The sequence below is a fragment of the Empidonax traillii genome, unplaced genomic scaffold (assembly GCF_003031625.1).
Source record: "Empidonax traillii isolate 1590-97213 ecotype Southwest subspecies unplaced genomic scaffold, ASM303162v1 scaffold1283:size300302, whole genome shotgun sequence".
Lineage (NCBI taxonomy): Eukaryota > Metazoa > Chordata > Aves > Passeriformes > Tyrannidae > Empidonax > Empidonax traillii.
In genome coordinates this window covers 166,176-191,311 of record NW_020956476.1, presented here as the reverse complement: position 1 = coordinate 191,311, position 25,136 = coordinate 166,176, and the positions used below count along the sequence as shown (strand labels likewise).

Below are 25,136 nucleotides of genomic sequence, written 5' to 3'. Positions count from 1 at the left end.
TGTCATATAATTACAGATATCAGTTCCCAGTTCTTAATTGATTCTTTCCCTCCATTTATTAAAGTTTTTGGGGGCTGAACCTGCTCTTCTTGTAGTCAGTGGCAAAAGGCATTTCATTTAGGAAGGAGAGAATCTGCCCACACTGCAAACTCCATGGACAGAGATGGTTCTTCCTCCTGTATTTCCAAGGGTTCCTTGTGACAAAGGCCAATTTCCAGCAGGATTTCTCAGGTTCTATCAGGACACATTCAAATGGCTATATTCCTTTTTTTCTTTTAACATGTACATGTGGGGGTTTTTTTTAAATAAAAACAGCCTGTAAATATCCCAACCTGATCTTTTTCTTGCCTGGGGAAATACTGAATAGCTTTTTACAGTCTGCAGAATTGCACTAAGAAAAATAAAAGACTCAAAGCTTGGGGTGCCACTGTTGGCTCACTGCAGGATCCACTGTAATTGCCATGGGAGTTCTGCTTGGATCAAGGTCTGAATGTGAATTTTGGGATTTATCTCTACGTACATTTTAGGATTTAACTCCATACACATTTATACAGGATGATATAAAATTACTCTTCAGGATTCTGACCTGTTTTTCCCACCTCCATCCTGATTTTCCTTGAGTTACTTTTGATTTTTCCTTTCTTGAAGCCGTGAAAGACCTGGGATTTTAGAAGCACAGCTTCGAAGTTGCTGCCAAATTGACTCTCCCACAGAGCAGACACTGAAACTTCCTTGTCTCAGTTGTTGTATTGAACTGGACATTGAAGATTATGACATTTCCCAGGTTAACTGACTCTTCCAATACCAGCTTTCAAAGCTCTTAATGAACAAAAATTGTGTGTGTTCTCCCCTCTTGCCCAGCTCTGAGTTCAGCACAGAGTTCTCAGTGCAGTTACTGCTCACACCACGGAGCCAGGCAGGAGCAGGGACTGCTCAAAGGAAGAAAGGGAGGGTTTGGGTGGGAACTTTGGGTGCTTAAAAGAAGAAAGGGAGGGTTTGGGTGGGAACTTTGGGTGCTCAAAGGAAGAAAGGGAGGTTTTGGGTGGGACCTGCAGGAGGAATTTGTCACCTCATCCTCCTGCAGAGCTCTGGATGCAGGTGGTGGTCAGGAGCTCTGGTGCCCAGCTCTTTAGATGGTGTAAATAAACATCCACTGACCCCAAGGGAGCCCCAGACCTTCCTCTTCAGGCTCTGAGCCCACATTTCATCTGAGCCTGCCCATGCCCCCTGCTCCAGGGGTGCAAATCATCCCAGCAAACCCCCAAAGGGCACTGGCAGCATCCTGAGCCCCCCGGGACACCCCCCTGAGGAGTAGATGGGTTGGAACACTGGCAAGAGGAGTGAAAAGGCTTCCCTGGGGCTGGGGACAGCAAAGTGCAGCCTGCAAGGGCCCTGCTGTGGCTGTGCCCCGGCTGGACTGACAGCACAACAGGCAGGTCACTTTGGGCATCCCTCAGCCTGTCAGGGAGCAGTTATTGATGAGCAAAGGCCTTTCTAAAGGGCTCTGCCCCAGCCCCTTCCTCTGGCTCAGGCCCCATTGTGGGTCCAGCCCAGGGAACAGTTCACGAACTCTGAGAAGAGAAAAAGGAGGGAAAAAAAAAAAAAAAAGGCCTGTTTAGTGCAAGGAGAAACCATTCCCAGTGGTCCCACTGGAAGCAGGAAAATGCACATCATGCACAAGGCAGAGACAGGAGCTCCAGGAGCAAAGCACATTCAGCAATTCAACAGCCTCTGTAAACACTTGTGTGATCACAACACAAGGCTCGAGCCTGCTACTGGTCCTCAGTTTGCATCCCAAACCCTGCTCCTGAATTCAGCACTGTGCAGTGTTCCCATTAATAACACAGGCAATGGATCAGAGCCCGTGTGGAGATGATTTCAAGATGGGGAGGAGGGACAGAGCTGGAAATCCTTCAGAGAGCGGGGCTGGAATTCGGGAAGAGCAACAAAGTGAAAGCAGCAAGATAATAGGGGTGAGTGTTACATTCCAAACCTGTGAAGGAATAGTCAACCACACGCATGGGAGCTGGGGAAGAAGTGCCAAGAAAGCAGATCTGCAGGAAAAAGGTCTGGGACAATACTGAGCCAAAACTGAAGAGGTATGAGGAGAATTGTGCTGGGCTGCAGAAAAGGGATGTCAGATTTAAGATACACAAGGAAACCTCCTCACCCTCCTCAGCCCTAGGAAGGGCCTCAGCTGGCCCAGTTTTGGACACCACAAGACTCCAGAGGGAGAGAAACAAAATAAATTCAGGTCTAGAAAACACAACCTACATGAAGAGACCGAAAGTAGTGGCTGAGTGTAGGGAGGAGACCGAGAGGAGATTTATCAGTCTTCAGGCATGTCAAAAACTGCCACAAAAAGGAAGATGATAAACTCTGCTCCGTGTTCAGCGAGTCTTTGACAAGGGAGGATGAGCTTAAATTGCACCAAGGGAGGTTTGGAGGCATCAGGGAGAGCTTTGTGGGGCAGCACTACACCAGCAGAGCCTGAGGGGGCTGTGGGATCCCCACTACTGGATGTTTTTCGACCTAAGACAATTCAGATGTCTGACTGAAGCACCTGTTCCCATATTTGAAGGAGAAATTGGCTGATAAACCTCTCTCTTGCTTCTACACCTATGGCTTCCAAGTGCCCTTGAAATACAAGTATTAGCATGTACATAAGGATGAAGCAGCACGAACTCTGCCTGCTGTAAAGGCAGAGGATAGCAAGGCACTGAGTTTGCCAGTGAAACTTTCACCAGTGATTTGCTTAATGTTCCTGTCACAGCCAGGTAATAAAAGCAGAGCAGTCCCTGTGGCAGCTCAGAGCCAGCCACCCTCACCCATGTGTTCCCCTCTTCAGTTTTCCCCTTGCTCCCAAATCCTGTCGACTTGAACAATAATAAATCAAAGGGAGTGGCTGCAGGTCCTACAACACAGGCAAAATCACCAGGCTCTAACCTTCACCTTCAAGATTTGCCTACAAGGGTTTCAACATCTGGAGCCCATTCAGCTTGAAGTGATGACAATTCCCAATAAGCGTTAATGGGGGATCCTGCCCGGTCTCTACTCTGCGACCATAATTCAGGCTGTCTGTCCATCTGTCAGGCTTTCTGACAGCCAGAGCTCACACACACAGCAACAAACTACAGCTACAGATTTCTTAATGAGCACATAATGAACTCAACCTGCTTCAGGGGTTTTTTTTCAGCTTGGCTGGCTGTTTCCACCGGGCAGATTTTCCTTTGCTCTACCAGCTGGCGGTGCCAGGAGAGCTGTTGGGCTGTGGATGAGTCCATGGAACCATGGAATCATGGAATGGTTTGGGTTGGAAGGCACACCTTCCACTCGACCAAGTTGCTCCAAGCCTCCTCCAGCCTGGCCTTGGACACTTGCAGGGTTGGAGCAGCCACAGCTTCTCTGGGCAGGCTGTGCCAGGCCCTCCCCACCCTCACAGGGAGGGGCTGAGGGGGTAAAAAGCCATTCCTGGGAATCTTGGGAGCACAAAGCTCTCACACAGGCAGCTCCCAAGCCCATGTAAACCCTCAGGATGACTTTTCCTGCTTTTGGATCAGTCCCATAAGAAGGGAGGCTCCATCTCCCCTGGTTTTAGTTGTCACCTGCTTTGGGATCTCAGTGGATCTATAAAAGGCCTCTCTCATTTCTGCTGGGCAATGTCTTTTTATTCTGATTGCAGAGAGGTCTGGAGCATCCTCCAGGAATCTCTGTGCCCACCTAAGGGGCCTGTCTGGCAGGTGTAACAGAGCAAGGCTTTCTGCTTCCGAATTCAACTTCCCGCACCTGAGCTGCGGAGTTCAGCGGGAGTTTCTTTCCTGCCCAGTTAAAATGACAAATTGGTACATGAGTGTTTAATGAAAGATGCTGGAAACGTCTGTGAAGATCAGAAAAATCACCTCTTGGAATTGACAGGCAGGCCATCTGCATTCCTGCCTTCCTATTAATTCCCTAACAATAAACGACAGGAGAGCCTAGAGGGTTAAAAGCTTAATTCAATCTCCTCCATCCCTTCCAGGGGCCTGTCTGCATATGGAATGAGAAAGGCATTTATAAAAGTGTTCTTTGCGGGCTGGATTTTGCACAGGGCTGCCTGGCCCAGGTATCAATCACGCCCCTCTCAGCCGAGGTGTCACCACACATCACACGGCCCCGCGGAGACTGATGATGCGCCCGCCTGTGACATCTGCCACCCAGATTGATGACATCACAGCCCCTGCTCCCCATGTGACTGCTGCCATGGCTGAGCTCGACCCGGCTCAAGGTTTAACAGCGCTCCTTCCCAGCTTTTGAGCGGGTTTTTCCACTAAAATTCACTCAGAATTTGAATTTTTGAAATGGTTCGTGAAGTGACTCACGTTTAGGGGAGGTTCAGAGACAGGTTAGGGGTGATTTTCTGATCATTGTTTCAGGGTTTGTTTTTTTTTTTTCCCATCAGGGAAGGGCAGCCACTCAGTCACGTGTTCTGTAATCTCTGTATGGATCAGGCTTTGATGGGAGCTTAATTAAAACAACAGTCAAGTTCATTCCGTTACACACCGAGCTTCGAGGAAGCCTCAGACACAGATTTTCTTTGTGCTTCACTGAAGGATGACAGTTCTCTCAGTTCTCTTTGCTGTGTGTTTGTCTCTTCTACTGAAATTGTAAATTCACAGGCAGCTGAAAAGCCAAAAATGCCCTGTTTGAATGGATGCTCAGCTCTGCTGTCCCTCCCTGTGTCACACGGGCACATCCACATCCCCACCTGTGGGAACACTCAGCTCTGGTGCTCTTCACAGCCTAAAGTTCACAACATGGGTCAAACTCTAATTTCAATACGAAAAACGACTTTTCCACTTCCTTCTCTCCTTCTCAATTCACTTCCCTCCAGCTTGACCCAAGTCAGTGCAACCCTCCTGCAGATCCTGTGGGCTCTGGGATATGGTCAGAAAACACCCAGGAGCTAAACTTTATCAAATTGTTCCCCCAAAGACACGATGATCTTACAAAGGGAGGTTTGCCCACACGTGAAACTTATCCTGCAATAGAACAAGGTGCAAATTTCAAGCAGAACGGGGATAACTCATGTGCAGACAAGCCCTTCCAGAGTGGCATTCATTTCTGTGCAGGAGCATTGCAGGCATTGATCCTCCAGGCTCTTCTGGGAGAGAGGAGAGAAGATTCATATTAAAGCATCTTGCCTCCCAGGGCTGGCCCTTGAAAAAGCAGTCTCTGGCAGCAGTAGGATAAATAGTTAACCCATGGAAAAACCTTTTTTCCATTGCTGTATTAGTCAAACTGTCCCTCAGGAGGAGGGAGCCTGAGCAGGAACCCCAGGACTTGGTCACTTGAGGGGAGCTGCTGGAAGGAGCTGGCACGTTTGGGATACCCAGCTGGATGCCACGAGGCAGAGCTGCTGCTCAGAGCTTTGTGTCTGACTCGGGTTCCTGGCTGAGGTTTTGTTCCTGCTGCAGTGCAAGGAACAGGGGGGGAATCACAGAATCAGAGGATCCTTTAGGTCGGAAAAGCAAAAAAAAAAACCCAATGGAATAGGTTTTTGCCAAGTCTCAGATTCTAAGTACTGATGGAAAGACTCTGCTGGTGCAAACAAAGCTCTGCCTCCCGTTGGAAGGAAGGACCTCTGACAGAAGTTACCCCTGAGCAGGAGACTTAAAATCTTTCAGTGAACCCGTTACTGCTTGTCCTGTCCCTGCAGTTCCTGATGAGGAGCTCCTTTCCAGCTTCCCTGCAGGCCCCTCCAGAGGGACCCTGTGGTCACCACCACCACCTCTCCCCAGGCCTTCTCACAGGGACTGCAGTGGCCCAGCTTCTGCAGCCAAGACTCCCCCCATCAGCAAACCTCAGCCCGCCAGCCCCAGTGAGAGTCTCAGCTGAGAGAGCTTTGGGTCCCTCCCAAGCAGCCCAGACCACCCCAGCAAGCTTTGCCAGGTTCTGTCACTGCAGTCCCTGAGGATGGAGGGAGTTCTCTGTGCTGGGAGTTCCCCAGCCACGCAGGGAAGGCACAGCTGTGCATTTAAAGCAAGCCTGGGAGGTAGATCTTAGCCTGGGGCTGCCTCCCCACCTTCACAGCCCCTTCTTCTCCTAAACTGCACACTCAGACGGTTTCCAAGCTGTGATTGGCATATGGGAATATAGAAATCAGCTCCATAAAGGGCCATGCTGGCTAACACTTCCCACTGGTGAGGAAGATGGATGAGATCCTGCAGTGCTAACATGTGGAAAGTGCTAATATTTCATCCAATTGTTCAGTCTGCAGGAAGGTGAGACACAGGCCCAGAGCTTCCCACTCATGGACATCTTGAATAAAGCTTTTCTTAAATTATTTCCATTGGAACTAATTCTCCTGCCCCTTTTGTCAGTGGCCCATCCATCTCTCCTTGCAGCTCTGCAACACCTACCAAAGCTTCTGGGACACAGAATACAAAGTATTTCCAGGAAAAACAGCGTGTGTAGGGCTGGGATCAGGCTGAGAACAGCTTAGGAAGTCTCAGCTGAAACGCTGTGGCAGAGCTGTTTGTGCAGGTAGGATCCTGGCACTGGGTGAGCCTTGACAAAACAGATTTTCCTCCAGGTACCGACAGAATTACAGCAGACATTAATTTAATCAAAGTGGATTGGACCTGACCACCAGCTGGGTTACTTAGTGTGGAGTGATCCTGATTTACATGAGCAAATACTGGTGAATTCTCTGTGTGTGTTTGTGTGTGTCCTCCTTTCCTGAATAAACAAAGGAGGAGAGCAATTCTTGTCCTCCAAAATCTTGGCTCCCTTCAGCCTAAGCCGAGTTTTGGTCATGTATTAACAATTAGAGACCTCAGAACGTTGTCCCCAGTTAATACCAGACATGAGGCCACTGGGTATCAGCAAAAACATACAGACACCCAGGGGATGAGGACCAGCTTGTGAGGAAACAGGAGAAACAGGCTCCAGAGGGAGTTGAGGACAGAGGTGATGTTGGCTCTGCAGGACCAAAATGTGGGCTGGGAAGCAGGAGTATAATTATAGAAAGAGAAAGGGAAAGATCTGAAAGGAGAGAAGAGATATCAGAAAACAGGGATGATGTGAAAGCACAGGAAGAGCAGGTCCATGGAAATTCTGGGTGAGGAGAAAGGCCAAGCGACCCAGGCTGGTTTTTGAGGGAATGATGAGACAGAAAACACGGTCCCAGAGTGGTATCAGCAGGGCTGGAACGGACATCAGAGGCTGGGAATACTGTTTGGATCAAACAGGTGGGACACACACACCTCCCCCTGCAGAGCTGTGGGGAGGCAGGCTCAGCTCACACCACCTGAGGTGTTTTTGCACCGCTGGTCTCCCTCAGATCTGTCTCTGAGCCCGGACATTGCTGCCTTCCCACCCCCAGCCCTGCCAATCCATCTCCATCCCGATTTCCAGCACAGCTGTCAGGGCAGGGCTCAGCTTCCCCTGACTCCTCAGAGGCTGCCAAGCACACCAAATGGTGCTGAAGTGTGCAGCAGGTTCTGCTTTGGGTCTGGGATGTGGACAGATGCCTGTTCGGGCTCGGTGACCGGAATAAGCGTCCTCTGGAGCCGGCACTGCTTCGGAACAGCAGCTCCTAAAGCCTTCCTGAGGCTCTGTGGATCGTACTTGCTGCTTTGGGAGATCTATCCCCTGACCTTTCCAGGTCCAAACACAGGAAGGTGGCAGTGAGAGGAGGAGGGGAGGGAGGGGGGGGTAAGAAGAGGGGAAATCAGCTCTGAAGCGGTTAATTTTGCCGGCTCCCAAATTGATAAGCAGCGGGACGTCAGCCTGAAATGAACTTGCCTTGTTCAGTGGGGTTCTGAGACAGCGGAACTCAATCAGCAACGGGCCACACGGTTCAAAGCTGCAATTCATCCCAGCGTGCCTCTGAAAAATGGGAGGTGACAGTTCATTTTGCCAGTGACAGTCTGTCGGTCTCGCTCACTGCCTCGCCCGTCGATTGCGCTGCCGAGGTGAAGTGTGAGCTCCGAGACACCCTTGCTTTGTATTCCGCTCACTGAACAGGACAACCCGAGGATCAAAGGTGGAAAAAGCCTCCCCTAGCCCAGCCCTACTCGTATTTCTCCCTCTTTGCTTCCCAAAGGCTTCTGCAAGTCGCTCATCAGCAGCCCCCGGAAACCTCCGCTCCTCCCTTCCTCTTTTGGGGTAACGTTGGTCGGGATCTGTGCCCCAATCCCTCCTGCCAGGGACACCCAGGTGTGCACAGAGCAGTCCACATGACAGGCTGGCAACTCCTGAGATGCTAAACCTGCTGCCCACAAGCAGACAGGATGATATTGCAGCTGACAGGGTTCTGTGGGAATGCAGCGGATCCTGGCAGAGTTTCCAGGCTCTGTCCATGCACGGGGTGGAGGCAGATGAAGCAAAGGATAATAGAGATGACAGGGAGAGGGATTTCTGCTCCTCAGCTTTGCCTTCAGCAATCGATTGGCTCCTCTCAAAGAGCACTTGTGTGAATGTGCTCAGCAAATTCCCTCCTGAGCACGGGGCTGGCACTTTGGAAAGACTGGCACAGCCTGGAACAGCGAAGGGAGAGGACTGGAGAACTGGGTAGGACACTTGTTCACTCCCTGGAAACCTCAAATGATTGCAAAGAATCCCCTCAGCCCAGGATTCAAAGGGGTGGTGTCAAGGAATCCGTGTGTGCCACATTAGCTGCCCAGTCAAATACGGGTGGTGGGAGAGGATCTGAAATTAAAGGCCAGAAAGTTGCAGCAGAAAGGCAATTTTGGGTGATCTCTGACTGAACAAATCTTTTAACTCTTCTTTTCCAGTCAAATTTCCTACTGCTGTGCTGCTCTGAGGATGTGAGAGCTCAGGGACTGACTGCTTGTGGCTCCTGTTAGGGAGAAGCTTTTAACTTCTCTCCACTGCAATTGCACAAATACACAGGAGAGGAAGCTGTAATTGCCATTTGACTTCCAAAGTCATCTGTGCAAACTGATGGCTCAGAAAATGGAGCTCTCCAATGCAAGCTGGGCTTAAAATGTTCTTGGTTTAACTGAATAAAAGAGACGAGAAGCCAGTAATTAAAGCTTATTAAACACTGGGCATCATCAAACCAGTTTGGCACGTGCAGCTGCTTTTATCTTTGAGAAGGGGAGCTGCTCAGCTCTTATGCATCTTAGAAGCAGACAAATCGAGGCTGGCAATGCAAGACAGGTACATGGACAGGAAAAGGAGGATGAGGAAAAGAATAAAGCCGGGAATTCCAGGAGGAATCGCTTAAAGCTGAAGGTGAGGTGGCAGGACTGGCAATAGGCAGTGCCATCCTGCAGATAACAGGTTGTCTGTCAACGTGAGGAGCTGCTGGACATGTTGGACCACAGAGCTCCCACTAACGGAGAAATTAAACCTGTCTCCACACAGCAGTCCCAGTGCTCTGATTACATTTACAGAGGTTGTGACCTGCATCCTGTCACCATGGAAACCTCTCCTGCTGCCGATGTTCAGGCAGGTTGTTGCTGTGGGTGGCTGATATTTAAAGGTAGAGGCGATGGCGCTGTAATATCCAAAGCCAGGGCACCAAGTTTACGAGCAGCCGAGTGGCAAAATTCATTTCCCTCCCTCTGACACCTCGTGATCTCGACTGGCAAGTGCAGGAAACACCGAGGAGGTGGAAGAGAAAGGGCAGGAGTAAAGAAGAGAAGAAGAAAAGAGGGAAGAAAGATAATTCACTCATTTTTAGTGAGCAGTTCTCCTGCATACAGAAGGGGATTTGTGTATTAAACTCCTTATGAAACAGAGCACTTTTCTGGATCCAGTAAAATAGCTGTTTCCTTCTATTCCAACCTGCCAAAGCAGTCCTCGTCTCTCCCATTCCAAACATGTTCTTACTCCTAGTCTGCCTTGATGCAAAACGATATTTTAATTTGCCTCTACGTCCCTTCCTTCCACATATTTGGGACTGAAGGTGCCCTTGGCACAGTTGTGTCGCCCTCCCTGAAATCAGGGATGCTGCTCTGGAGGTGGACGAGCTCCTTAGTCCACGAGTGGGAAACGAGATCTGCATCCAGTTTCATGGAATTGCATCTCAGCAGTCCCAGCTCCTTCCTCCCAGCCTGCTGTGTGTGCACAGGGATGGCAGTGGGACGGGCACAGGGATGGCAGTGGAAAGGGCACAGGGATGGCAGTGGGAAGGGCACAGGGATGGCAGTGGGAAGGGCACACGCTGCTGTCCAAGTGGCACAGCCTCAATTCCCAGCCCAGGGAGAGCACAGGAGGATCTGGAGCCAGGAATGATGCTCAGCACGGAGAGAGCTGACAGTGGAGCTGACTACGATGTCAGCTCCTCACACGGGCGACAGACACCACCTGACAGGCAACTACTTAGCTCCCAATTTTCTCTGCTCTAAAACTATTCTGTTAAGCAATGGAAGGCAGCGCTGTGAAGGTAAATAAAAGTGACACGGGGCTCTCTCCTCGCTCCTCCCAGACGTGATGCTCCGATCGTTTGCTGGAAGACAGAGGAGGGCTGGGAGCTGGGGACTGGCTGGTGGAGGCAGCGTGGAAGGGGATAAAGGCAGGCAAAAGGGGTAAGGGCAGGTGGCTGGGAAACAGAGCAGAGCCCCACAGAGTGGGAAGTTCGTGGCTAAGGCATTTGTTGGGATCTGAAGGACGAGCTGGGTTCGGTTCCAGGTTATTCCATGATTCTCTGTGTGATCTCAGCTTAAGCAAACTTCCCCTCTCTGGACATTAATCTCTGCATGTTCAGTTTGCAGGAGTTACCCAGGCTCCCTCCACAACTGGAGAAGGACATTTGACATGGTACAAAGAAAAGAACCATCATCATTACGACAGAATCCACAGCAAGGAGGGTCCTGGATTTACCTCACCAGAGGAGAGTGACAAAATATGCACTGTGGCAAGAGGAGCTGCAACAAGGGGGATGGACTCCAGAGTTAGAAGCAGGAAACAGAGTGGTAAAGGTTCCTTTGTGGTGTGAGGAGTCAGGGATGCTTGCAGGGGGCTGACAGTGCATCCAGCTGAATTTTCCATCCCTTCACCCCATAAGGTCCCACCTCTTTGTTTCCCTGTCCTGTCCCCTGCCTTCTGCACGGCCTGTAAGCTCTCTGGGGCATCTCCCAGCCCAGCTTGCCTATCCCAGCAGAAACCTGCACTGTGAAAGGACTCCACAAAGCTCTCAGGGCACAAAGGAGGTGTTTGCATACCAGCTCAGGAGCCCCTGGATCCATTGTTCAGGCACCACAGGAGTGATGACTGTGAGTGCTGCAGACAGAGCCTTCATTAAGAGATCAGTTGGTTCAGGAGGAGGTGAGGAAGAAAAGGCATCAGCTGGAATCCCAGATCAGCTTGCTCCGGGTTGGGTGTCTGACCTTTGCAGTGCTTTGATTTGGGATTGTAAACCCTTGTAATCCACCAGGATTACATCTCCATAGCCTTTAACATGTGCATCCCCCAAAGCCATGCAAATGCAGGCAGAGAGGGGATGGGGCAGCACAGACATCCCTGCCCTCTCTGTCACCTTCAACCATCTCCCTTTGCTCTGGGGCAGGGTTAGATGAGAAATTAGGGAGAAATTCATTACTGTGAGGGTGGTGGCATGGGGTACCCATCCCTGGAAGTGTCCAAGGCCAGGTTGGACGGGGCTTGGAGCAATCTGGGCTAGTGGAAGGTGTCCCTGCCCGTGGCAGGGAATGGGACTGGATGAGCTTTAAGGTCCCTTCCAACCCAACCCAACCCATCCTGGGATTGTGGGATTCCTTGGACAGCCTCTGGAGGGAATGAGCAGCTCCAGAGGACAGTTCAGATGACAGGTGGAGCAAGGGAAGGGCCACCCCCTGTTTCCCTGGTGTGACACAGCTCCCAGTGCAGATCCTTCTGCTGGCTGCCTTTTCCTGGGGTGGGAGGCACCGATTTGCTCTGTGCTGTTTTCTCTTCAAAGCTCCATTTCCGCCCTTTCCAATCAGACGGTTCCCGAGGCCGGAGTTAATCACAGCCTTAAGTGCTTCGCTGGAAGAAGGCCAGAGTGCCCAGCACTTCGCAGAACTGCTCCCTTGGAGGATTCCCCTCGCTCTGGGAGTGCCCGGAAAGGGGGCTGGCTTTAAACTTTAAGCTTCATTGAACTGGTGGGAAGGGGTGGGAACTCCAGGATGTGGGCCCTGCTCCTCGTCCTTTCACTGGCTCGAGGTGTTGTTTGGACGAGACACTTCCTTCCCTTCAGTGTTTTCCTCTTCAAGAAAACAGGGATTGACGGTTTGTTTTTTTTTTTGTTCCAAAATCTGGGCATGAAGAGAGGAAGAACCAGGCCTCAGTGCCAACAGCTCCAGCTCATCCCTAGGGCTTCACCTTGAGAGCAGCTCCGCGATCACCGAACCCATCCCTTCCACAGGGGTGCTGAAAGCCTCTGGTAGGAGAGGGCAACACAGAAACACCTGCAAAAACCTGGGGGGGGGTGCCTTTCAAGCTGGATCCTGACACATCTGCAAGTTTTATCCTTTAACTTCATAATGAGTGAACCAGAGGAACGTTTGGCATCACTCACCGGGAGATCCCGGAGCAGTTTACAAACACTCATTGACTGCTTGACAAGCATGAAAAGGAGAGGGTAAGTGTTCCTCAAAGTGACAGGGATGTAACAACAAGCATCTTGGATTTTGGGAATGCTGGTGCCTCGAGGTCCTTCCGGCAGATGAGATCGCCGACTGACGGCATCGTTTGGGTGTTTAATTAATAATGTAACGTATCCGGTACCCAACCCTGCTGGTGATGCAGCCCAACACATCCCTGTGTCACTGAGTTTAACTGTCACACTAAACACCAGCTCGTCATGCAGCCCTGCCAGTTGTTCCTCCTCCCTTCCTCCTGAGTGTGGAACAGGAGCAGCCCTGGGGAAGGAGGAGCTGATGAGCTGAGATGATGCAGGAAAAACACCCTGCAGGGACAAAACTTGGGGCTCCTTCACCAGAGCAGCTCTGAGGGAACAGTGAGGCAACACACACACACACACACAGCCCCTGCTGTCGTGTCCAGCTCATTGCTGGCTGATTCTGAGGCTCTGCATTTCTTTTTCCTGCTTTTTGAATGCAAAAAAACCCTCCAAGTTTTGTGGTTTTATTTTTTTTTTTTGGCTTCTTTGACAACTCAGTTACCTGGAATGGGATGTGTTGCAGTTGTAAGTATTATTATATAGAATGTTCCATCAGCTATGATCCCAGGACTCCATGTAATAATTTATAGGGCTCCTGCACTCCCCTTTCCACCCTTCAGCTGGTTTTCCAGGGTGCACCACAATCCCTGAGGACACACTCCTTGCCAGGACAGGGCCCTAAACACCCCAATTCCTCCTACCATTCAGCACAGCCGCCATAATCCCCAGGCAAAACACACCAAATGACTATTTTTGCTCTTAAATCAAGCCAGGTTGCTTTTTAAATTTCTACCAAAACAGCCAGCTTCTTCAGGAAATGATTTTTGACCACATCTATTGCTGAGCTGCTCTCAAGGCTGAGCCTCCAGTCCCCAGGCCTCTGGCTCTCATTTTTCTTCATGAAGATTTATAGTAATTTCTCCCATATCACTGATTTCTTCATAAGAGAAAAGATCACTTCAGGGACCCCCTTCTGTCTCCAGCTACCCTGTTTAACACCTCCAAATACTCCTATTTATGAACTAACATCTGGGTCAGTCTACACAGCCTAGTTTGAAAGCCATTAAGACAGATGCCTGCATTTCATTAAGCAAGATTTGATAAGGTGGGTAGGGTTACAGGGCAAGATTACTATGGGAATTCAGTGAGTTTAAACCTTCACTCCAGTTAATAAAATCAAACAATACATCATAAAAGTGTCTGGAAATTGGCTCAATAATTGAAATAGAACTGTGTGATGGATGGAGATTTATGGATCTTAATGCAGGAGCAGGGCTCCATTAGAACATCATCTCTGAGTCTCTTCTGAACCCAGACCCTCGAGTCCAAATCTGTCTTTTGTGCTGCTTTTAGGTGGGAGATTCTTTTCCAGAATGAAGGAAACTTCACAGAATGGCTGGTCCAGTTTCAATCTGAAATGCCACAACAGTGTAGACATCCTGTGCTCTTACTATACTGAGTAATAAAATCAAGGTTAAATTTAGCCTTTAACTACCCTACATTTTGCCATCTGTCTTCTTCTTCCTGAACTGAAATATTCCTGGAGGTTTTAGGGTCTTACATCACGTTCTGTGTGTCCACCAAGACTCTCCTGCAGGACTTGATCTCTCCTTCCTCATTCCAGTGCTTCTCACAGCCCCCATGGATTTTTCTCCCAAACCTTTGTTCTCTGCCAGGAGCACACAGGGAGCTGTCCCTCCTCCCTCAGCTCCATCCTCCTCCCTCAGCCTGGATGGCAGCCCTTGGTCTGAGCTGTTCACAGCAAGTGTCCCCTCTGCAGCCTTAATGAAGTGCGTGGCAGTGCTCCTCATTAAGACTCGGTGTTGTCAATAAAAGAGTCATTAAAGTAGTTTGATGGGGATTGGGAGAAAGAGGAGAGGTGCTGCAACACATCTACAGGGCAGAGGGCAGCTCCATCACACACTGTGACCAAACAGCCAGGGATCAATAGCACCTCTGCACTGAACACGAGCCCATCCGTCAGCCTGAGGAGCAGCAGCTCCACAGGAGCCCCCTGTGGCTTCCTAATCCTTCCCTTCACAGCATCCCTCCCTTCCTGTGCTGGCCAGCTTTCCCCAGAGACTGCAGGATTCCCATGGTTTTATGCCTTTGCCCTCATCTCCCCTCAGGATGACAATTTTTCTGGGAATGTGATGCTGGGAGGTTCCTCCTGCGTGTTGTCACCTCAGGGAGCAGCTCCACCCCTCTGACCTCTGGGGGAACTTCCAGAGAGAGACCCCCTGGCCACAGGCCACTCCACAAGGAGGGGATGTTCCACTGGAGGAGGGGGTGGACCAGTGGAGTCCAATCACCCTGAAGAGGAGAGGATGTTTGTGCCAATGAAAATTAAATGTGCGCCTCGTCTTCACTGGTTGGTGTTCATGGGATTACAGATGAACCTGGACTCTGGACTGAGAGCTGGACTCGAGCTGGACACAGGAGAGCGAAGCAGGTCCTCTCCACTCCTGGGTTAAGACTCATCTAACTCCTCCTCTGCTCTGCCTCTGCCTCTCTGGGATGCTGTTCCCAAAGGCTGCTGTGACCAGGGCAGTGAGGACCTGGAAAACCCAAGCACCAGCCCAGGCCCCAGCCCTGGGGTTCATCTCCCCAGTAGCCTCTCTTGGGATGTGCTTCTCTTCTCCACTTCCCCTTGTCCAGCCAGCCTGGGCTCTCTCAGGGATGTGATGAAGAACAGGTCTGATCCACGCCCAGTTCCTCTAATAAATACCCAACACACCTGCCTGCTTCCCAGAAACCTTCACAGCGGGGAAAATGCAGCGTGTCTGGAAGGTAAATGAATCCAGAGTCTGGCAGGCTGGGCCAGGAGCAAGGTCCAGTCATTTAGCTGTGCTTTGGGACCAGATCTGTTTACCATAACTCAGGGCTGCTGACATGTTTTTGTTTCTCTTTGGCTCCAGCAGCTGATGAGCAGTAACCTGCGAGCCCTGGAGAAGCAGAGGTGAGGAGTGGAATTATGAAGACAACGAAAGACCACTTAGCTTGAAAAATAAACGAGGTTTTATGAGCACTGGAACCACCCTCTCCCTGAACGACTTGGTCACAGGGAAGGACACAGGAGCTGTGGGACAGTGGGGATGACACGAGCACGTAAACTCCGGGATTACAGCGGAGCATTAGCGTGGCAGGGCTGATTAGGAAACCAGGAGACATCATTCAAGCGGTCAGGTGCATTACCAGATTGGAAAGTTGCCTCTTTTCTGAGTTGTTGGTCACTGTCAGAGGCAGCAAACGACACCCAGTGGCCCAACAATTTGCCCTGGAATGGCAGGAGCCGTGATTCAGAAATGGATGGAATAGCAGCTGCTGTGGAAGGGCAGGAATTAGAGCCTGCTCTGGATTGGCAGGAGCCACAGCACCGGGAAGAGAGGACAAAAGGGCAAGTCAGTGCACTATCCAGGGATATGGAGCAAGATGAATAAAGGGGCTGGAAATGGACTTTCAGTGCTGCAGCCCCAGCCTAGGTGAACAAATAACCTGCTCCAGTTTAATGAGGCCTGGGATCCTCCACCTCCTTTGTGGAACGGCTGTCCCAGGGTCAGCGTGTGCCCACACCAGCACACACACACGGCCTTATCTTATCTAATTACTCCAAGTTTCGCATTAATTTCGGTGCAGCTGCTTGAAAGGGCTGTTATCAGCCGGGGCTTTGTGGTTTAACCTTGTTACCCTTTTGTTGTTAACCTTTCTGGATGGCAGCGAGGGGAAGGCTGAGATGCTGGTGGGCTGGGGGAGCTGGGAGGGGAGAGATGGGAACTGGGGGAGTCTGTACCCCCCTGGATCTGTGCCTTCAGCTCCACTTCAGGCTCAGGATGTGCTGGGGGAGCTGGGAGGGGGCAGAAGGGAGCTGGGTGACTCTGCACCCCCCAGATTCGTGCACTGAGCTCCCCTCCGGGCTGAGATGCAGATGTGGGAGGGGGCAGAAGGGAACTGGGAGCTCTGCACCCCCCGGATTCGTGCATTCAGCTCCACTGCAGGCTGTGACAGCCCAGCTGGCTGCTCACCTTCCCTGACAGCCACACAGAAGAGCCCAGCACAGGGACACGTCCCCTGCCAACCCCTGCAGATCCTCTGATATTTCCGACAGCGCAGCAAAGGGCTCTGCCTCTCACGATCGCTCAGCTCCTCTAAGGCTGCCCGGCTTTGTTGCCATAGTTACACCCAATCGCATCTGCCTGCCTGGGAAATTGGATTTCAAAGCAAGACAAGCCTTCAAAGAAATTTGTCCATTTAACAGAATATCATTAGGAGAGAGCCTGTCTGCTGAACTTGGGACCTAAAATGATTAAGGTGGGGCTTTTATCGTGTGGGGAGGCAGCTTTACATCCAGAGCCCGGAAAGCCTGATGCTACACAACGCTGATGTGGTTGATGGAAGGTGCCACTCAGTGCCAGACTCCCCCACCTCCTTCCCAGCTGACCACAAATCTAAATTTGTGACCTGTTCACACTTTCAAAAATGACAACGGTGAGAAAAAAAAAAAAAAAAAAAAAAAAAGCTCGCTTGTCTGGGAATCAGTTTGCCTGCTTTTATCAGCAGTTCATAAGGTTGAGAGGAAGGTTTGGCCTGGGGCAAAGATTTTGGGCAACAGCACCGATGTCCCCATGGCAGGTGAGGCTCCATGTCTCAGCATCCCTCAGTAAAATGGATTTAATAATGACAATGGCTGCTGCATGGTCAACATGGTCTTAAAACATCTCTCTGGAGGGCTAGAGGGCAGTTTTCCAGGTGCTGGGCCCTGTTTGTGGCTGCCAGGACTGCGGGGTGGGTGTGTGGGCCAGGGTGCCACAGTGCCAGCCTCCACCTGGGATGCTGCTTCCAGTGTTTTGTGATGACTTGAAGTCCCTCACTGACCAGGTATCTCCTAGCTCCTTCTTTACAGCTGCTGCCAGGCTGCTGTGTGAGCTCCAGCACTGCAGGGGATGGGTGAGACTCGTTCCTTTTGCAGCCACATGAACGCTCCTTCCTCCGAGATTTGCATTGATCCGGGTTTATCGATCTGCCTGGCATATCTGAAGGCAGTTTCTTCCATCTAAGGGACCTAGTTCATTCCTTTATAAACTCATTTTTAGAGTTAGTCAGTCTCAGCAAGCAGCTGCTTTTATTTGTAGTCTGTAATGAACTGACTGGGCTTTCTACACAGCCGTGTTTAAATATTTATCCCCAAACAGCTCAAGGTGAGAACACGAGCACAGATCCATCATACACATCCACCTCCACACGCCACCATTTCCTGCACGCCATCAGAGCCACTCAGATGTGTCCAGAGCCTCAGGCACCTGACAGAGATCCATGTTTTCCTCCTAATTTTCTAAATCCTGACTCATGAAACACTACCTGTCTGGGAGGTGTAAGGGGGCAGGTACTGAGATGTTTATGCTTTCTAGCAAGGCCATTTCCCATGCCAGGCCCCCCTGTAAGTGCAGCAGCATTTCCTGTGCTTTGAGGGCTCTGCAGCGTCCACAGGATGTCAGTGCAGATGTACAATTTCTTGTCCTAAAATCCAGATTATGCTGCAGAGGTGTTGTTGGGGTGGGGGAGTGAAGGGGAGAGGCCAGAAACTGAATTTACTCAGAGTAGGAAAGCTGGAAGTTTGGGTGGGTGACGTCAGACACGAGCTCTGCCTTCCGGCTCTTCCGAAATCCTGTGTGTTCACAGAGCCAAGCGACAAACCAGAAGGGCTGGGCCGTCTCTTGTCCCGGATCTGGAGAGCAACTGAGCCTCCCAGAGCAGGAGAAGAAACACATTGTCTTCTCTTCTCCCTGACTAAACCCCAAGTGGCAGCTGCCACTTCAGCGTTGTCACAGAAGAGGGACCTGAGACACGAGAACACAGAAAGCAGAGCAGCGTCTTCCGGTAAATCAGCTGCTCACGGTCACGGTGCCTTCCCTTCTGCACTCAAATCATCCCTCCTGACAAGTGGTATTTATATGGGAGTTAGTGAGGTGCTGTCCCCCTGCATAAAAAGGCACATTTCAACCAAAAAGTCCCCCAGAAGAACTCGGCAGCTGCTTGGGGGGGTTTCTCCTCTCGCCCCGGAACACCAGGATTGCTGGCACGCACCCAAAGCCACAAACACAAAGCCCTGTGCTTCATCCTGTACCTGGTTTGGATCTGATTTGTGCTGATAACCAAAAGCACAACAGTCTTTTCCTTGTTTCACCCGCCTGTCTCAGAAAGTGGGTCACAAAGCAGGTTAGCAGCTGACAGCACGTGGAGGAGCATCTCTCTCGTGAGATCCTGGAAGGGACCCACAAGGATGATCAAAGTCCAGCTCCATTCTCCTCTCATGCATTTCCATCTCCTCCATACCTGGGGCTTTGCCAGCACAGCTCTTACATCCCAGGTGTGAGATGAGCCTGGAACAGCAGATTGCTTTGACTGAACCAAGCAAGAAGCTCTGGGCAAATCTGGAATCTCTTCCACATTTCCTTTATCCCAGACCTGCTGCATCCAGGTGATGCATCCAGAGAGCTGCAAGAATCCCACCCTTCAGTTATTTGGAATTATGCTCATCCTCAGAGCATGGCATTACCCCCCTGAAGCCAATGGGGCAGATTCCAATGCATGCTTTTATTTTCCTTTCCCTCCTGGGTTTTGTTTTCCCAGCTTGTGATCATTACTGAGGCAGGCTGGCTCGCCCAGAGCAGGAGAGGAGCGACAATCATAAATATTTGTTTGATACCAGGCTATTGCAAAGGAAGGACTGAATCCTGGACACTTCACCTATGGGAAATCTTCAGACTGGTGCAGGGAATCACTGAGGAGCTTCAGACAGCAAAGGCTGCCTTTGGAGTGGGCAACATCGAGCCTGAAATCTGGGAGTGCAAGAGTGAAAAATAAAAAAAAACACAACAGTGCAATCCCTCTATTATCTTGTGCTAATTCATTGCAGTGGGAGAGCAGCAGATGCAGGGCTGGGGGTTAATCTGCTGCAGTGGCATCGCTGGTTTGCATTTCTTGCCTGCCATAAAGCACGTTCAGGTGCACAGCCCTGCTCTTGCTCTGGGCCAGCCACAGAAATCTGAACAGCTCTTGCAGTCCAGCCCCCTTCCTGTGCAGGACGCAGGAAGAGGGGAAGTTTTATCGCAGAACAGCCAAACACCACGTTCCTCCCCCGTGCATCAGAGGAGGGAGCCTGGAACAAATCCCAGCCCGGCTCGTGCTGCGGTGGGAACAGGCACGGGATGCTCAACCAGCCCCTGGCAAGGTGCTCTGAGCTGAGCTCCCGATGGAAAGGAAAGGCTGGTGAAGGGGCAGGTTTAGCTGTGCTGGGGCTGGGCTGGGATCAGGCCCTTCTGCAGCTCCTTGGCTGGAGCTCTGGTTTTCAGGAGCATCCAGGACACCTGGGCGACCCGCCCGCCTGGCAGGAGGTCCCGCCGAGGTTGGAAGAGGAGGAGGTTTTAGCTGAGCGGGACTCGGTGATTCCTCCCCCTCTTTTTGGGGGTGTCCCCGCCCTCTCTGCTTCCTTTGTCGCTCTGTCCCTGCCCCCCCGGGACAGGAGCGCTGGCAGCACGCGTGGCTCCCGTGGGAAGGAAGCTGGCGGGTCTCATGATCCCAGAGGAGATTCAGAGGCTCCTGGAAGGTACCGGCAAACCCCTCCTCGCCCCTCATCCTCTTCCTGGGGGAAATCCGCCGTGGCTGCGGGGGAGGAAGCTGGAGAGCTTCTTGCACCTCCTGTGTTGAGTTGGGGGAGCAGTGGAAGAACTGGGGGGGTTCTCCTGCTTCTCCTCGCTGTGTCTGCCCCCGATGAGCGTTTAGGACACGTGGCTGCCTGCCCAGCGGATCTGGGGCTGCGCTCCTGGTTTTCCCGAGCTGCCACGCGTGTCCACGTGTGTGTGTTAGGGATGGGGGAGTCTTCTGGTGGTCCCGGGGTCTGAGCGTGTGGGAAGATTGAGGGGTTTCTTGTGGCGTGGCCAAAATGCGTCCTGAGTGAGAGCTTTCTTTCAGGGAGGGTGGGGAGGCTGCACCGCTGGGCATCATCAGGGTGGGACAGAGGGCAGGAGCAGCTCCTGCCAGCGCTGGGTGCTCATCCCAAGCTGCAGGATAACTCCCGGGCAGTGTGGAGCCTCCAGAGCCCGTCAGAGCTCCCTCCCAAATGCTTTGTGTCTTCCCCCAGATGTAGGTGGAGGTTTTCTCCTCTGGTTTTTAATCACGGGGGCTCTGCTGAAGTTCACCCTTTCACATTTTTGATGTGCGGCACTTTATTGTTCAGGGCTGACACTTTTGTAAACAACTCATTTCTGCACCTGCCACCTTCCTTTAACTTAGATTATTTTCTTGTTAGCTGACTGTTTTTAATTGAAGGCTTCAGATCTCCTTCTAAAGCTCAGCCTTTGTTTGCTGACAGGTAGAGCAGGCTATGAATGGAGATTAATTGCATGTCACATACCTCTGGATCAAACTTGCTGTGTCTTAACAATCTGTATGGTCTTGAGGCCTTCCAGTGGCTGAGGAGGCTTCCAGCTCTGCAGGCTAGGAATGATATATTTTATATATTTAAATACATTTTATTTATTATTTTATAATTTTATATTTTATATATTCTCAGCCTGGAGAAGAGAAGGCTTTGGGGTGACCTAATTGTGGCCTTCCAGTACATGAAGGAACACGGAGAGAGACTATTTAGAGGAGTTAGGAGTGACAGGACAAGGGGGAAGGGCTTCAAACTGTCAGAGTAGATTGGATTTTGGGAAGAAATTCTTCCCTGTGAGGGTGGGCAGGCCCTGGCACAGGTTGCCCAGAGAAGCTGTGGCTGCCCCAGCCCTGGAAGTGTCCCAGGCCAGGTTGGACGGGGCTTGGAGCACCCTGGGCTGGTGGAAGGTGTCCCTGCCCATGGCAGGGGTGAGTTTTAAGGTCCTTTCCAACCCAAATTGTTCTGTTTTATTTATATATATATATATATATATAAATATATACAGATTGGATGTGTATATATATATAGATTGGATGTTTGTATATATATATGTGTATTCCAACTGCATGAGCATGAGAACTCTTGTATTTCAAACAGAAAAGACAAAGACAGGAGGCAGTAACACCTGCTTCCTTATTTCAACGTTTGCTCTGTAGTGCAGGGCTGTTTTATGTGCTGCAGGTCCTCAAAGGCTTCCTCCTGAGGGTTCTGTGTTCATCAAATAAGGCATGTCTGAGGTTGCAGTGCTTGGAGCCAGCACAGTGTGCTATTCTGCAACCCTTCTCAACACTTCCTATTGCCTGCTTATGAGTAGATCAGGTTGCAGCAATTATTGCTTTAAGGCCCACCTTGTAACAAGCAATTTAAATTTCGTTTACACTTTATTATTATTTACACTGTTAGTTGCACAGTTTCACTTTTGGCTCAGTCAGGTCTCTCTTCCAACTGCCTTATTTTTTTTAAAGAGTGTTTCATATTTGCTAGCAGAGATTCCTCCTGAAGGCTGACAGAGCGCTTCTGAAAATGTGATATATCTCTGACAAACACAGTGCTGCCGGGTTTGCTCGGAGCAGCAAAGTCAATCAGATTGCCTGCCCTTCACCTGCCTTCTCCAGCCTCCTGATTTCAGGTGGTAGGTCTGGAAAGCTGCTTTCCTTCTTGGGAGTTTGGGCACCAGGAGCACCAAGCAGGTGCTGCCCCTGCTGCACAAAGCTGCTCGAGAAATAAGCACTGAAATGCTCTTTGGTGGGGGCTGATAAACCCCAGTCAGCAGCATCATGAGTAGCTCCAAAATTTAAATATTGAGGAACTAAGGTTGAGATTTGGAAGGTGAAAATTTGGGAAGGTGTTCTCAGTTCCTCTCTTGTCCCTTGCATGGGGAACTGTCCCACTGAGTCCTCTGCAGGAGGATGGATGGAGGTCCCTTCTGTTCCCAAGGTCTCCTCTCACTCAGCCCCACAAAAGGCTCTTCTGTAAAATATTGTTTCACAGTTAAAACATCCTTTCTTGGGCTTCCAGAAAAGCTCAAGAAACACTGTATGCAACAGCTCACAGATTTATTTAGACAAAGTGGGATGAGAGGATACAACCAAGCTTCCAAATCCCTGCCTGTTTTGGGACACATCCTGGAAATATTAATGTAGTCCCAGGGAAGCTCAAGGTATCTGTGCTCTCAGTGTTGATAGGTGTCCTGAACCCCTTTTTAAACTCATTTTTCCCAGCCAGCTGGGGTGATAAACTGCAGGAGGGATTGTGTGAAGCATCAAGTTAAGTGCTGGAACAGACTGGTTGGCTTAGGATTATTTTCCATGGATCCTGTGGGACTGGTTCCACTGCACAAGGAGTGTAGGATTTCTGATGGCAGAGGAGCAGAAAAGAGTAAAAAAACAATTGAATGTGTGTGTGCTTGGAGAGAATACACATGGCATCTTAATACCTTTCAGCTCTGCTCATTGAGTGCTGATTAACTCCCAGAATTTAGTGCTGCCATTAAAAGGTTATTTACTACCTGGACGTCAGTGCTTGTGACATAATTCTTAGGATGCTGTGCATCTCCTGCAGGATTAAAGTGGATAACTGCAATCACCTCTAGAAGCTCCCCTGAAACACTTGATGAAATCTCCACTATTTTTTTCCCCCCTCTCTCTTACCTTTTTAGCCTCAGGAAATGAAGAGGAGAGCCCTGTAAACTTTCAGAGTGGATCGCAGAGAGCAATCTATAAACATCAAGAATATAATGTTACTGACAAGCAGTAAAACCAACATTAGGGTGATTTACTCTAGAGCTGCTTACATATTGCTCTTCCTGATCCACTTGGAGAGTTTATGGTTAGGCTTTCTTTTTCATTTCCTGCTGCTATAAACACTGGCTGGCTGGGAAAGGGGCTCTGCCTGCTTTGCAGAAGTGACCCTGCTTCTGCTATAACTTATCCAGCAGCTGATCTGGGCTGACATCCCAGTAAGTAAATGCTGTATTAGGGCTAATCGTGTACTCATGGAGTTAATCTGAGCTTAAAAATGACACAGGGCTGGAACTGGGATTTGCAGCAGTTCTGGGAGCAGTTTGTTTTCCTCGCTTGTTCTCTCGCTGTGGCAAAACTGTATTTTTTTGCTGTGTGCAGCTTCTCTTGCTGGGCCATTTCTACTGCCTTGTTTTTATGCTTGTATATAATAAATTGTCCCCTCAGCCTCATCTGTTCTTTGGAGGCTCCTCAGAGCAGGATCTACTCTTAGTGCTCAGATAGATGCACTTGGGTGCTCTCTATGGCATTTGGGATTTAAGCCCCAGGGTCTTTAAAGACCTGTCTGAAGCTGGTGCAGCACCTTGGGTGTGCAATTAAAACTGCAGAGGGAGGGCCTGAAAATGAATCTGAACCTCAGGATTAGGAGGTTGGCCTGGGATTGGCAAAGCCTGTGTCTTACCCCAGGCAGGGGACCCAGGGTTAAATTGCTAGCAGTGAATTTGTATTAACAGGCAGGAGCTGGTGAGGACCTGGAGGGAATCCTCATTTGGCAGAAATGTGGCAATTAGCACGTGCTCCCATGGCAACTGGTGCTTTCAGCTGAATAAACCCCAAAAGGAGAACTGGGCTGCTGTGGAGACAAGTGTTGTGATCTGGAGTCACTCCTGCTTCCCAGGCTGCTGTGGGCAGAGCTGAGTCCCCCTGCCCCTCTGAGGACAAGGAAGAGGGCCCTGTTCCTGGGGGATGCCCAAGCATCAGCCTTGGTCCCCCTCCATCCACCTCCTTCCTTGTGCTCTTCACTTTAAACACCTCCTTTTTTTTTTTTCCCCTCCCCTGCTCTAAACCTTTGAGTTACATCACGAACAGACAGCAAAAAGAAATGAGGGATCACAATTCTAACAGAAAAACATCATTTCTCCCGTGGCATTTTGATCTTGAGACGTGCCTGCAGGTGGAGGAGCTGTGCAGGTTCCTGGGGTGTGCTAAACACTGCTGGCATTGGCCTGGCAGCTGAAGCAGAAGGAGCTGGAAGTCTTGCAAGCAGGATATTAAACTGACATTAGTGGCACAGCGTGGGGTGGGAGTTAAAGGTTGGAGGGGCCTGTGGATGTACAACACTAGAGCTTTGGAGCCAATCTTTTCTCTGCTAAAGGGAAAGTAAAGCCCAAGGCTGGTGTTCTGCACAGAGCAGGTGTGAGTGGAACTGTTTTGTTTGCCACCAGTTTGTTGGTTTATTTTTTTTCAGCTTCCTGTAAAGAACATAAATATTTATGCAAATAGAAGGCATTTAAGCCTTTTGTCTCGCAGTTCAGGTTAGATTTCTGCGTGTGGATGTGGTTTCCAGGTGGGAGAATGTTGTATTTGCTTTTGTCTGGCTGCCTCTTCGAGCAGGCAGAGGGTGCAGGGTTCCAGCAACAGCCCTGCAGGACAACCCACACTGTGACACAAGTGCACAGCCAGCCTGGTTTTCAGGGCTGGGCCTTGTGAACAGCACAGATCAGGGAGATTTCGGAGTGTCAGTGGATATCTTGCACTTGTTTTAGGAATGCTTTGGATCCTCCCCTCTGCTTGGGGGTTTCTTTTCACTTGTTTATTTGCCTCATACTTTATTTGCAACCAGAGAGAA

At 50.3% G+C, this 25,136-nt stretch overlaps 1 protein-coding gene across 1 annotated transcript in view; it reads left to right on the top strand.

The window, feature by feature from the left end:
• Nucleotides 1–20,113: 20,113 nt before the first annotated feature.
• The window catches only part of SKAP1 (src kinase associated phosphoprotein 1), a 132,936-nt gene continuing 127,913 nt past the window's right edge, over nucleotides 20,114–25,136 (top strand). Inside the window, exon 1 of the mRNA XM_027906352.1 lies at nucleotides 20,114–20,216. Coding sequence (XP_027762153.1) covers nucleotides 20,183–20,216 — 34 coding nt within the window. The 5' untranslated portion in view covers nucleotides 20,114–20,182. The remainder of the gene's footprint in view (nucleotides 20,217–25,136) is intronic.